Source organism: Rhamphochromis sp. 'chilingali' (genome assembly GCF_963969265.1).
Source record: "Rhamphochromis sp. 'chilingali' genome assembly, chromosome: 8".
NCBI lineage: Eukaryota > Metazoa > Chordata > Actinopteri > Cichliformes > Cichlidae > Rhamphochromis > Rhamphochromis sp. 'chilingali'.
Genome location: NC_137935.1, coordinates 24,937,471 through 24,951,490, shown reverse-complemented (window position 1 = coordinate 24,951,490; position 14,020 = coordinate 24,937,471). Strand labels below are relative to the sequence as shown.

Here is a 14,020-nt window from a genome sequence, read left to right as displayed (position 1 = left end):
TTTAAATGTTGACAAAACTAAACAGATCAAGATGTTCTCAAATTCAAAATCTAAACCACTGAACCTTTCAGGTATTACAACAGTTCAGGGCTTGTAACTCAGTCAGCACAAGTACTTAGGAATTAAAATTGATGACTCGCTCTCTTTTATAACCCACATAAGCAACCAGTGAAAAGAAATGAAATTGAAACTGTTCTTTTTTGTAACTTAGAACAAAGTTAAATCTGTTTGGTGAAAAACATCTACTATCAAACTCAATCAAATTGAATTCAATATTAATAACACGAGAACACAAAAGTTTATTATTGCAAACTAGTCTTTGCATTCAAATAAGTGGGAGGTTATCATGTTTGTGGGATTTGCACATTTCCCACATTTACTGAAATGGCAGCTAGAGTGCTGCCATGATCTTTTGACCACATCCTTCAAACACATCTGTTGATCTGTATTTTAACCTCAGGCAGATTCATTTCAGGTCTCAGCTCAAAATAACTGAATTCTAATTTGTATATTTTTATATTATTTTCTTACATCGTGCGTACTTGCAGGTGCAAAACACACGAATAAAGTAAATATTACAAATTGTCTCATCACTTCTGTGACCTAATGACCTAGGTCACAGAAGTGACCTAGGTCATTAGGCCTGTGACCTAATTATTTCTTGTGAAATGAATTTTTTGCAATTAAAACTATTTTTTTTTTAGATTCACCAATTTTGTGACTGCAGTTTCACGCCTACAATGAGGACTCTCAACAGAGATCATGTGCAACTGTGTCTGTGTGGGGTGGGGTGAGAGTATAAAGCTGAGAAGCAAACCAGCTCAACAACTTCCTCTCAGTGGTGACAGAGCAACATAACGAGAGGCTGAACATCGGTGAGTTAATACTAAAGTCTAAAATTGATCATTGTTACTACTAAAATTAATTTAAAAGTCAATAAATATTTTTTCTTGATTGAATTATATTATTTCAGTGAGTTATGAAAATGTTTTTTATACTTCACAGTTGTAAGGAATCATGGATTACGGTGACTATAATTACACATTTCCTGATGATAATAACACATTTCCTGACATTATTGAGTCTGTGACTCCTGAGATTCAGCCGATCCAGATAGTGGCTCTGGTCATGTACAGCCTTGTGGTCCTGCTGGGTGTGCCTGGAAATGCTGTGGTGGTGTGGGTGACGGGGTTCTGCATGTCCCGCTCTGTCACCTCCCTCTGGTTCCTCAACCTCGCTCTGGCTGATCTTCTGTGCTGCCTCTCCATCCCTTTGCTTATGGTCCCTCTGGTCCATGACGATCACTGGCACTTCGGTCCACTGGCCTGTATGCTCATCAGAGGCCTGTTTTACCTGGTGATGTACTGCAGCATCCTGCAGCTGGTTGTGATCAGCGTGGATCGTTTGTTGCTGGTCATTAGACCCATCTGGTGTCAGAACCACAGGCGACCCAAACAGGGTGCTTATGGATGTGTTGCTGTGTGGGTCCTGGCCCTGATAGGCAGTATCCCACAGTTTGTGTACGCCAAGCAGATTGTGGCAGGTGACGAGAAGAGAGAGTGTAGGATGGAGTACACTGTAGACAGTGCCTGGCCTGTCTCTGCTTTTCGCTTCCTGATTGGATTCATTATTCCTTTCCTGGTTATTCTAGTTTGTCACTTGGTGGTTTTCAGTAACACACAGAGGAGAATGACACGTAGTCGGACTGGATCCAAGAAAACCCTGAGGGTTGTCATCTCTGTGGTGCTGAGCTTCTTCTTGTGCTGGATACCTCTGCACATCGTGGATTTCCTCATACTGACCACCCCTCGGGGTACTTATGTGAGTCCCAAACTTCACCTGGCACACGTTATAGCGCTCTGCCTGGCTTACTTCAACAGCTGCCTCAACCCTCTGCTCTATGTGTGTCTGGGTCAAAGCTTCAAAGACAGCATGAACCGCTCCCTGCGTAACATCTTCCGCTTCATGGGCGAGGAACCGACCACCAAGAAGAGTGTCACTAATGTGGACACCAAGAGCACCAGTAATGGCAAAGAAATGACAACAATATAACTCTCTTGCATATGGAGGACTGCTGTAACATAAACAGTTCTGTCATGAAGTTTAGCAAAAGACTTTGGCTTGGATTTAAGTCTGTGAACACAAATACACAAAAGTGCATTCATTTTTACAAGTTATGAAGATTTTTTTCCAGTGAATTTGGGTGGTAAGTCAAGTCAAATTTCAAGATTTCAAAAGCAGAACTGATAGTTACACTGTAAGGTTTCTATAAAAATCCATGTCTTACGCAACAAAACACATGAAAGTTCTATTATTGGCTTTTACAGAAGAATTACTTCAGAGCATTATGTATATGATGCATTTTCTGACTTTTTGTCATGTTTTAGTATAGTTTGGTAGCAGAAATAAAATACATAGAGATTTGATTACTTTTTCGCAGTGATTATAGAAAAATGCTGATTACATCTTCTTGTATACATGCTGTTTTCATAGACCACAAGAGGGAGACACACTCTAAATGGCTGACACTCAATTTGCTGTAGAACTCTTTGAAAATAAATCAAAACTATTAATACCAGTTATAACTGCTATTAACAGTTATGATTTTCAGTTATATATCTCTTTTAAGCCCCAGTAAGTTTCAGAGCCATAGGTGCTTAGATTCTATTAATAGCTGGTGGTTGGTCCTTTGCTACATTTTGCTAAATCTAAAATCAGGAATCTTGGAGTAGTTTTTGACTTTTGTTTACACTTTGAATGTTCATCTCAAATGTCTGCTTAAGAAACAAGTGAAGTCCCATTGTGTGACGCTCTGAACTAAATGTGTTTTTCATGCATTTATTTCATTATGTGTGGATTATTAAAATCCATTGTTCACTTCTGAACACTCCAGGTTGTTCTGAACACTGCTGCAAGGCTTCTGACTAAATCTTCCAGGTACTCTCATGTCCCACTGTTGCTGACCCAGCTGCACTGGATAATCATTAAATTCAGTCTCCACTTTAAGATTCAAATTTTGACCACGGACAAGCACCAGCATACATTAGTGAACTTTTACATACATCCTGTAACTCTCTACCTCTTGGTCATCACAATGACTTGGTGGTCTCTTTCAAACAACAGCTGATAAAAAATTATCATGTGATGTTTATCTTGAAAGTTGATGTAAAAAAATGTACATATATGTACTTATATTTCTATCTATATGATGTTGGTATTTTGAGGCGAAGAGACTGGAAAGAGACAAGAGCTACGATAAATAGTCAAATCTGGGGTTTGACCATCATTACATAACTATTAATATAGTTTGCTATTACATATCAAGGCTCAATACACACTATTGGCTGTATAGATACTTTGATACTATACTCAACAGAGAGAGTTGGTCATGAGCTGCAAATCCATCCATCCACTCATCCTACAGTGGATTACCAGTTAAGGTTAAAGCAGAGAGCTTAGAATCACATGGGGGGGAAATGTATTCTTGAAAGTTTTCAATCAGGATTTCTGCATTTCTAACTTTTAACATATAAAACAGAACCTTAATTTTTGCATTATATGAAATATTAAGAATATATTAACCTTCATTTTGCTTGTTAACACATTGTCTTTTTTGATTTAAGAATAAACAAAAAAGTGCTAAAATATCAAAACTGAGTGAAATGCTTTCTTTATTTACAGTTGTTCCAAACAAGTCCACATATTTATTTACAGTGTGTAGGTCCCAGTGTTTCAGGGAATCTGTGAGTTTAAACATGCATGCATGAATGTACACAGGCCCCTTAGTGTGGCCTCTAATAAATCCATCCCTGACACATGGATGTCTGGTTCTTTATGCTCACTGGCTGCAGAGGGGAGGTAGTAAGAAGTTCACTGCAGTGAATCCAGGACATACTAAGAGGAGCTCAGTAACAGCTGGATATGCAGAGGTGTGCCCTGCTGAGAGACTCACAGTTGGTGCAGGATTTTTGAGTCTGCAGGAAACCAAATTTAAACATGGTTATTCAGTTAAGTTTTAGCACTCATACCACATTCAGAAAAGTATCCTAACCCTTTTCTAAATCGTTCCCTTGACTTTCTTACAGAGGATTGTGAATTTGTAGGAATAGGGAGATATTAATTCGCACAATTCTAGTGGATTAACTCCAACATTTCAAGTGCATTGCAAAGTTTAGTTGTAGATTTTTTGCTAATATGTCGATTTTTGCTTGCGTTTGAATGCAGTTTAGCACAAAGAATTAAAAGAAATTCCTGTTTACTTTATGACTTTCAGCAAAAAGCATAATCTTTAAAAAAGACCATCAGAGGTTATTATGAAATCTGAACACAGCAAATTTACCTAGTATGTTTTAAGGCCCGTATCACAAAGATTTGATATAGTTTTTAGACTAATAATGTGACTTGGTGAAAATATCAGTAATACATTAATTAACCACAATTATCTGATGAGAGCAAATGAAACAGAGGAAAAACTGCCAGCATATTCAGTCACTCCGCTTCTAGGTGGTACATGTCATTTGGTATCAGTTGTCATCCATTAGAGCAGTATACTGCCCATTAGTCTTGTGTCTGATGGTTGTCAACTGGAAGATAAATGTAACCAGATAGTACAAATGAAAGATCTTTGAATAGATCATTATTCATGCCAATACATGTAAAGGCATCTCACTATGACATACTGTAGATTGAATATAAAGATGGGATGTGATATTTGACATAGGATTTGGTGGCAAGTAAGTTACTGACGAGTATGTGTTTAAAACTAGTTTGACGAGTTTCTCATACAGTAGTCATGACTTTAAGCGACCCTGAGCGGAATCTGAGAATCTTCTTCTTCAGAGCGTGGGAAGCTTTTATCTTGACAAAGGCTTTTGGTTGAGATGGGGTATTGGCAGTGGCTTGTGGTGAAGGAGAGGATGAAGAAGAGGTAGAAGCAAGGCGGGGTGGCAGCTGCTGGGGCCACACCAGCCCCCCGCTCTCATCTGAGTCGCTGGATAGCGAGCTGGAGGCTGGAGAATATACCTCGCTCATGCTAGACTCGGACTCTGCGGGGGCAGCACCACCATAGCTCTCCTCCCCCTGACAGAGAGGTGCGCTTTCCTGAAAGTCCTGCTGCCAGTGCTTGGCGTGCTGCTGTTGGTGGTAGTTCTGGGGTTGGGAATGGGAACAAGAAGGGCCGTGGCGAACTTTTCGAGGTGGTCGTCTGTGTACCTGCCCTGCTTGGACTTCCCCCTCATCTTGGCTGAGCTCCAGGTTAGATCGCCAGCGTCGGCTCTCGTTGTGGCCGTTGTAGACCACCTGGTGTCCTACAACCTGGTTTTGATTCTGAGGCAGTGTATGAGGATCACCTCTGCCTTGGGGCCTCTCTGTGGTGCTGTACCTCCTCTCTGGAAGCACCCGCTGACCCAGGAGGCTGTTTTCAGACTGGGATCTATTGGTTTTACTGCTTGACTTCTTGGATCTCTGTCTCTCGCTGTGATTTTTCTTAGATGCTCTGTACTTGAGGTGATCAGGAGATGTGAAAACTTGGTTGGACTTTGGCTGCTCTTGGTTGTAATGTCTTGGGGAGCACAGAGGGGCATGACAGGCTTGTCCAGGAATATACTGAGCACTTACTAAACTGTGCATGTGAAGAATAGGGGGCTGTGGATGTAGATAATGATGGGGGGATGGGGGTTCACAACAAAGGTCAAGAGCCCCAACTCCACAGTTATGGTCCAGTGAGGGCGGAGGGGATGGTAGCCTTCCAGCCAGGGAAATTAGATTGGGCTGGGGGTAGGGCAGCGCTAAATAACAGTCCTCCTCCAAAGATGGGGCCTCCCCACCACAGGCCTCTCGCTCCAGGTCACAACCCCATCCCTGGCCATTAGGATTTGTAGAAAGGTCACCATGGGGCTGAAGATGATGATCAGAAGGGCGGTGCTCTGTGGTTAAAGAAGGAGTTATCCTGTGTAGGGAGCTGTGTCCAGAGCCACTGCAGTATGGGGGGTCAGGGCTAAGAGTGGTGCGAGGCTGACAAGGTCTTGGTGTGAGGGTATGGCGTTGGATGAGACTCAGGATGTAACCCTCTACCTTCAAAGCCAGCTGATAGTCCTCTTCGGTGACCTGATCCTCTTCAGGTTGCTGCTCCCAGCCACCATTGTCTCCGCTGGGGTCCCACTGCCAGGAGTCAATGGCAGTGCCCTCCTCAGCAATACCCTCAAGAGGTGGGTAGGGGGCAGAGAAAGAGCGGGGTAGCGTGGTGCGTAGAAGTGGTGCATCAAATTCTCCATCCAGCATAAGGGGGTCTCCTGATTGCAGAGAGAAATATTGAGAAATAAGTGAAGTAGTAAGTAAAATCATCCTGAATGCATAACTATGAGGTGATCAATAAAAGTTCTAATAGTTAAACAGTAATAAATAATCTCAAAACTAAGAGTCTGCAGCCATGCCACTCTCAGTCTGTTCCCATACATTTGCAATACTAGCATTTAACAAAAAGACAAATAATAGAATTGCACTTGTTATTAGGCTGGGTCTGACGCATCCTCATCTTTGACCTAATAAGATGGTAATCAGAACAGAGCCAAAATCCAGTCTACAGAAAACCCTAAAATAAAAAGAATAAGTCTTCTAATGTTTATTAAGCCTCTTTCACATAAACTAAGAGTCTGCTGTTTTCTCATGCTAATATGCAAAGAGTATGTGCTAATATGTTAATCGTTTTACTTCAACAAGAGCACATATGCAGGTTTCACAATATCTCAAATCTTCCACGTCTGATAGTCTTGCTTACCCACAGACTTTGGCCTGTCACTGGTGTAAGCCCAGGAGGAGACACTCTCTGTGGGCTCAGTGGTACAAGATTTTCCTTTTGGTGACTGACCTTCACTTGATTCATAGAAACCTAGGACACAGTGTAATTAGTGTAATTAATTCATCGCAATTTTAATGATTTCTTTGAACTGTTTTTTTTTCCATGGTGGAATGATTGCACAGCATGCATCTTTAATGACTTGGTTTGGGATTTTCTTGAATGTACACAGGGTCAAAAGGATACATACAGGCTCATATATGCACATATATGCACAGTCACTTAAATCTTTTAATGAGTGATGCTGAAGGTTCTGCAATGTCTTTTAATTGAACAACAACACAGCCTATTAACTTCTAATTAGTGAGAGGTTAACAGGCCTTATATTGTACAATCATTTTACTCTGGAAAAAGAAGGGTTCAAAGAAATCTTTAAAATCCTCAAATTACCATGACATTCACACAGATTATGAGTCTATGTAAACTTCTGATCATAACTGAACAGAATTAACCACATCCCACGCATATCGTTGGACGGTGGGAGGAGAATCCACACACAAAGGCCTCAAACTGGACTCAAACCCAGGACCTTCTTGCTGTGAGGCAAAGGCACCAATAGAAAAAGAAAGGCTTATCTCATCTCTTATAACTCATTCCACTCCTCAAAAAATAGAAAAGTTTCTCACTGCATTTCACAAATAGGCCACAGATTAAAATCACAAACAACTGGAGCATAAAGGAACAATAAGAGCAGAGACTCAAACATGAAATACAAAGAACACAAGTTTCGTTCAGCTGAGCAACACTCTGGAAAAAAACAACTTCATTTACTGAAAAAAGGGAATTATATAGTGTGTTTGCACTTTGATTTCACTGCCTTGCAGAAATAAGTACCAGAACTCGGTCGACTGTTGCCAGTTTCTCCTTGGGCTCTGTCACAACAGTCATCAGCAGCGTCGATCCTCAGCTCTCCCACCTGCTGTTCCAGCGTTTGCATTAGACCCCACGGGGAGCTCTGAAGAGCACTCTGAAAAACAGGCAAACATGCATTCAGACTATTTTCTTGCAGTCTGTAACTGGTTGAACTGATGGGAAAATAAATGTTAAGTAGACAGTACGAAGCAAAAATGATTGATTTTAGGAACAAAGCAAAAAAACAAAAAAAAATTCCAGCAGTGTTTGTAGTTTAATGAGTGCTTTCTGGATATGCTAATGGCAGAAGCACAGCTGTGAATCGTTCGCAGCTTGTTTCTCCAGCTGCAACATTGCTCCTAATTTATAATGCCTGAAAATATTAAAACCAATAAATAAAAATAACAAAGCCAAAACTCTGATGCAGAAGTGTGTAAAATCGAAACGTGGCCATCACATGACCATCATTTATAAAAGCAGGCTTACTGAAGAGGTTGAAACATGAATAATTCATAGCACTGTGAAGGAGGGGGAAGAGGGAGGGTGGGGTGTTATTTCATGTGGGTGGACACACACACACACACACACACACACACACACACACACACACACACACACACACACACACACACACACACACACACACACACACGTGCTTGCAGACACTCGCGAGCCAGATATACAAATAATTGCTCATTTAGCTCAAACCAGCAACAAATGAGACTGGGTATATGTTAAACATATGTTAAAGTCCCCCCAAAACAAATAAATAAATAACGCTGTCGTTCTTACACTTGTGTGTTTACCATTTGGAAGCCCACCCCGCTACCTCACACAGCCTTCCTCAAACCACTACAATCCCCCACCCTCCCATTTACCCATCTGTTTGTGGTAAAACCGAGTAATTAAACATGCTGGTTCATCCAGCCTGATCATTTTTTGCTGGTGTCATATTGACAGCATGTGACACACACACTTAACATGGGCACGCATTTCCATGCCCGTCTACCTGAATGGGTTAACACAAGTGCACAGACAGCTCTGTTTGCAAGACTTTAGAGGACGTTAAATGGACTTTGATTCACTGCCTGCAGGCTATCTTTCATTATGACAGCTAGCTGTCACAACCTAACCCTTCCTTGTTGCACTTGTGAGGAAGACAAGTACCCAGAATCTGAGTCTATAAACAAACTGTGTCAGCAACGTGAGTAATACCTTCTCTGATACACGCAGACCTAATACAGGCATTTTAGATGGCTGGATTTAATATGGCTGACACGCAACGCTCGTTAAGAGACTTCATTACCAGGCGATTGAGCGTGCCCTCATAACAAGGTGACACTTTTCACATTACACACTTCTCACGACAGACAACTCCTCCCTGAGCTCTGTCATCGTCGACACATGTAGCTGGATGACATGCAGAGAAGCTCGTTAGAAATCCTCTAAGAATGCACTGTATTATTAACAGACAACAGATAAAGATAATGCAGAATACTGAATAAATAAATACGTAAATAAATAAATACATAAATAAATAATATCAGAGAATCAACACAGCATCAAAGCAGGGATTTGTTTATTTGGGTGGTGCTGGAACAAAGTGGCTTTTAAGCTGTGCTGTGCACCACTTTGGGACTTGAAGCCTTCATCCATAAAGAAGAAGCGCACACTCACTATGCAAAGGTGTAAATCATCAAGTACAACTGAACCAGCCAACCACTGTAAATGCCTGGCTATATAGGGATGGTAGGTTCAGCTGTTGCTCATCAATCAGCCACAGATTGCTCTAAAAGACTTCTGATTAAAATGTAATGAATTGTAGCTGACGAAAAGTCACCCAACGTAATCGAACATAAGAACTTTAAAAGTGTTTACGTATTGTGGCATTTTCTACTCCTCTATGTGGTCTATAAACAAACTGCATTAGGGTCAAATACATGCTCATTTAATCTTAAAATCTCAGGCTGCTTTTACAAATGTTTTCACCACAACTGATCTAACGGTGGTCATTCATTTGCAAAACATTCCCTGTAACATTTTGTGCAAGCGACATAGTGGCATGCTAACATCAAATTAAAAAGATCACCAAACAGACATGATCATTCTTTTTGTGTTACAGTGCTGTTATTATCTATTCAGAACAGTAATGTGTGAAAAGACAATGTTTATAACAGGAAGTGGCTCAATGTGTCTGAGAGATCTCTGTCAGTGCCTTTAGGCTCTAACTCCCCTGTCCTGCAGACTTAATGCAATCATAATGGAAGCACAGACAACCTCTTCACCCCAAATACTGTCACCTCTTTTGTCTCTGCTAGCGGCCTTATTGTCTTACTATAAACAAAGCGCTAGCATCACTATATCAATACTGTTTTGTATGGCAGAAACGTTGGGTGCTGGTTTGTGGTAAAGAAATGCTGAGAGGAGGGGAGGCTATTGGAAATCAATAAATCAATGATGCTATTTCAGAGTGGCAACTGACTGCCATCTAATTGTGGACATATGCACAAACACAGGGCTGGATATTAATTTATAACAAAAAAACAAACAAATCTCTGTGGATGAACAAACCATTTGGTTTATACTGTGACATTTTGCTTTGACTGCACTCTGTTATTACAGGTCTCACACTGGTTCCCAGACATGCTGCACACTGTATTATTGCTTCTTTTTTTTTTTACTGCATCCTGCAGGCTGCTGGGGGATGGGGGAGATGAAGAACACTGTGCAGCCAGTCTCACTTATAGCCATTAAGCTGCTGTGGCTGTACAACACATCAGGACCACCTGTTCTCTCAGTGAAAAACACTGAGCAGCAGGTGAGGCCAGGTGAAACCAGGGACATGAACAGTGACTGGGCAAATTTTCCTGTCATTAGCTACTGCGCTTTAGTGTGTGTGCAGAACGTGATGCTGCAGAGTTTAATAAGAGTGGATTGTCTCTGTTGATATAGAAAGATACATTCAAATTCAGTCATACATTGGGTTTTTCTGCAAGACAACACAGAAGCAGGCAAAAGTGTCTCTGTATTTTTTTTTTTAGAAAGGACCAATGACCAGTGAAGGCCGGTGGGTCTTTGAAACAATATTGCCAGGATAAAGAAATCTATTGAACAGAGAGCACAAAGCATGCAGCCTCACTGCTGGACTCTCTATAATTAAAGCTATGTTGTGACTGGATCCACAGTGGGAGGCCGGAAACACACACACACACACAAACACAGGGCACCCTGCCCCCCGTGTTTGCTCAGCTACTGATCTCTTATTTCTTCAGAGCACGTGGACACATTTTAAATTATTTGTTTTAGTTTGGTAAAATATATTCAGTGATTTTGGGAGGAAGTTCTTCACACGCACACAAAGAGTTTATCCATTGCATTGTGAATAGTATTAATTAGTTTCCTCTGAATCTGTTCAGTGTGCGCAGTGGCTCGTAGGCACAGCAGCAGGGTGCATGGCCTGCAAAGGGAATCCTTAAAGAAAGACTTGAAACAGGCTGTGCTCATGTGACTGAAAATTGCATAACTAAATGAGAGTCGATCTCAAAGTGAGCTTGTATCATAATTTTTGCACGTGTGTATCGTCTGTGTGCATATAATTCGTATATTTTCTGAAGCTTATTTGCTTGAACGGCTGTGTACACAAAGAAACCAAAGAGCACAAACAAAAACCAGTTGAGGTTTTTGTTTGTGTGCCAGAACAAAGCGCAGTAAACCATCATGCGAATGATCAGTCACTGCTGAGCAGACTATACGTTCACTAATGATGCGCTGCTGTCTTAACACAAGGACACACACAGCCTGATTGATGATGCGCCAGCAGTTCAGCAAAGACACAAAACAATAGCAAAATCCACTGTAGATACAAACACACAATCCTGTAGAATGCAAAGATTTTTTTCTATGTGCCCAAACATGCAATAATTAAAAATTTGGTTTACATCCCCTAGGCCAATTAATATTCTTCAGAGGAGATTAAATAACATTTCAGAGCACATTTTCTCCCCTAAAATCACTTCTCCGCTGATGGATGCATGTGTGCCACATTCATACAAAATTCATATAATCCCTTCCACTCTCTCCAAAAACACACAGCAGGGAAGCTGAGAGGGAGGTCAGAGATTCGTGCTTTCCCAGCTGCTGTCTGGCGTCCCACAGCTGTCAACACCTTCAACACCACATACTGTATGAAGAAGGGGGGAAAAGAAGAAAAAAAATTGCATCTCTCAGCCTGTTTGGGGCCACATTCATGTTCAAGGCACACACGATGTCAGTCTCATGGGTCAGTTGTTTCTATGTCACACCGTGAACTATACATTTTGCAGACTTTAACCTACACGCGAAATGAGATTGGGGATTTAGCTCGGACGCAGATGGTGACCTGATATCACGAAGACTCAATTTGAGGCTTCAATTAGAGTCCTGTCGGGTCCAAATATTCTCCCAGGACTTTCCCGTGTAATTACTCACACGCTTGGATGAGCGCAACAGTTAATAAACATCGATCCAAAGGCGAATTGCGCAGAAATGAAAACGGGGAAATTATGCGCCCTTGTGAGGAAACTCGTGTCACTCCTTCACTCGCCTTCACTCGTCACTCTCCAGCTGATGTGGATGAAATGCGCTGGCAGCTCCTAAGGCACCGGTGGACATGTGAGCATAACTGCGCGTGGCACTCTCGAAAAACTCACTTTATTTTGATCGTTAATTTATTTATTTATTTTTTAACAGAAAATCATATCATGTCATATTTCTAAAGCCAGTGCGGAGAGCCACCTATGTGCGCCTTTTCCTCTCACTGGGGCCTCGATCGCCATCATTAGTATTCTGCTCCATATGCGCCTATTGTTAGGGCCCCGGCGGAGGAGGAGGAGAAGAAGGGAGGGGGGGGGGGGCCTGGAGATGTGAAGAGGAGGAGGCTGATTTAATTTCTCCCTTTTTTCCACCCTCTTTAATAATGCCATGCTTTTGTAGTAATGTTGAGACAACACCAGAAGTTAAAACGGAATTAAACCTCACCGAGACATAAAAACTTGGGCAAAAAAAGAGAGAAAGTGAAGAAGAACCGTTTTCAGCGCAGATAAGTGCTCACTGGTGCGTGAAACTCCCCGTGTGAACCGCTGATGAAATGCTGTTAGTGAAACTTCTATTTGCCGTTATAGAACCAGTTTTAACCCCCTCCCCGCCCGTTTTACTCTGGCAATATATCGGTCTTATTTTGCTTGAGCGTCACGTAAATAAAAACAAAACAAAACAACATTCCATGAATTACACGGATGCTAATGTTCACATAAAAACGTTAGCTCCACCAGCAACAGAAAAGCAAGAGGAATAATTCATCCATTTATGATGTGCGGAGAGCACAAATGAGAGCTTGTTAAGTGGAATATAAAAGTCTAGGCGGAGGGAACAATGGGCCATTAAATAGTCGGTCTGTGGCACAAACGGCGGCTGCTCCACCCCCTGATTTCGTTCCCCAGGGGCATAAATCTCAGCCAAAAAGCAGAGTAACGCATTACACCCTTTCAAACAGAGAGCCTATTAATCAAGTTGAGTAACTTTTTTTTCTTTGCAGCTAGACTTCACAGCAGCACAAAAGGCGCTGCCCAAACTAGAAGACCATCCAGCGGTCAAGCGGGTTTCAATGAGTCTACGCTGAAGGCTATTAGATATTCAAAAGTATGTAGAGTTGTGATACATGACAGGGGTATAAGGTGGAGTTCTTTTATCACAGGGTGGGGTAATGCGGGAGGGCTGGAATGCAAACATACAGTTGCAGTAAAAGGCTCAACACAAACTTCTTACCAGCTGACGTCTCAGTGTCAAGTTTTCCTGGCCCCAGCTGCTGAAACATCTCAGCTCTCCTCTGGAGCTTTCCTGGGCAAGCGGGTCTCCCAGAGCCAGCGCCCCCAGAACCAGACACTCCTGCCGCTGTCTGCGGAGCTCCAGTTCGCATAGCCCGGCCAAACACGCCTCCAAGCGCTCTTTGGTTCGACTGCGTTCCACAGTTACGGGATACGAGAAGGCACGATGCATGCCTCTCAGATCCAGGAATTATGTGCAATGAAAGCTACTTAGTTCCCTTGTATTGTAGTTTGCGCTCTCCAGTTGACCCAGATTTACGAGGGCAAGCGCAGGCTATAAAGGGCCATGCTGTATCCCTTTCCTTGTGATAGTATGGTTGCCTTGGAGCTGCATGGTTCTCCAGACTGTCTATCCGCTATACATTTTCTATTTCGCAGCTGTCAAACGGCAGGAACAGAGCTCCGCCCTCTGCGACCAGCCACGGCGAAAAAGTGGGGCTCGAGCCTTCCGCCC

The 14,020-nt window shown here is 42.1% G+C and overlaps 2 protein-coding genes across 2 annotated transcripts; one reads left to right on the top strand and one right to left on the bottom strand.

Moving 5' to 3' along the window:
* Positions 1-843: 843 nt before the first annotated feature.
* On the top strand, positions 844-3,449 carry LOC308400574 (C5a anaphylatoxin chemotactic receptor 1-like). Its single transcript, XM_080888357.1, has 2 exons — positions 844-875; positions 1,006-3,449. Exon 2 carries the CDS (start codon positions 1,018-1,020, stop codon positions 2,050-2,052), a length of 1,035 nt encoding a protein of 344 aa, XP_080744483.1. The 5' UTR covers positions 844-875; positions 1,006-1,017; the 3' UTR covers positions 2,053-3,449.
* Positions 3,450-4,775: 1,326 nt separating this feature from the next.
* dact3b (dishevelled-binding antagonist of beta-catenin 3b) lies at positions 4,776-14,020 on the bottom strand. The gene is made up of 4 exons (XM_080888356.1): positions 13,508-14,020; positions 7,688-7,820; positions 6,776-6,886; positions 4,776-6,290 (listed from the first exon to the last, which is right to left on the bottom strand). The coding sequence occupies exons 1-4, from the start codon at positions 13,736-13,738 to the stop codon at positions 4,780-4,782; spliced, it is 1,986 nt and encodes a 661-aa protein (XP_080744482.1). The 5' UTR covers positions 13,739-14,020; the 3' UTR covers positions 4,776-4,779.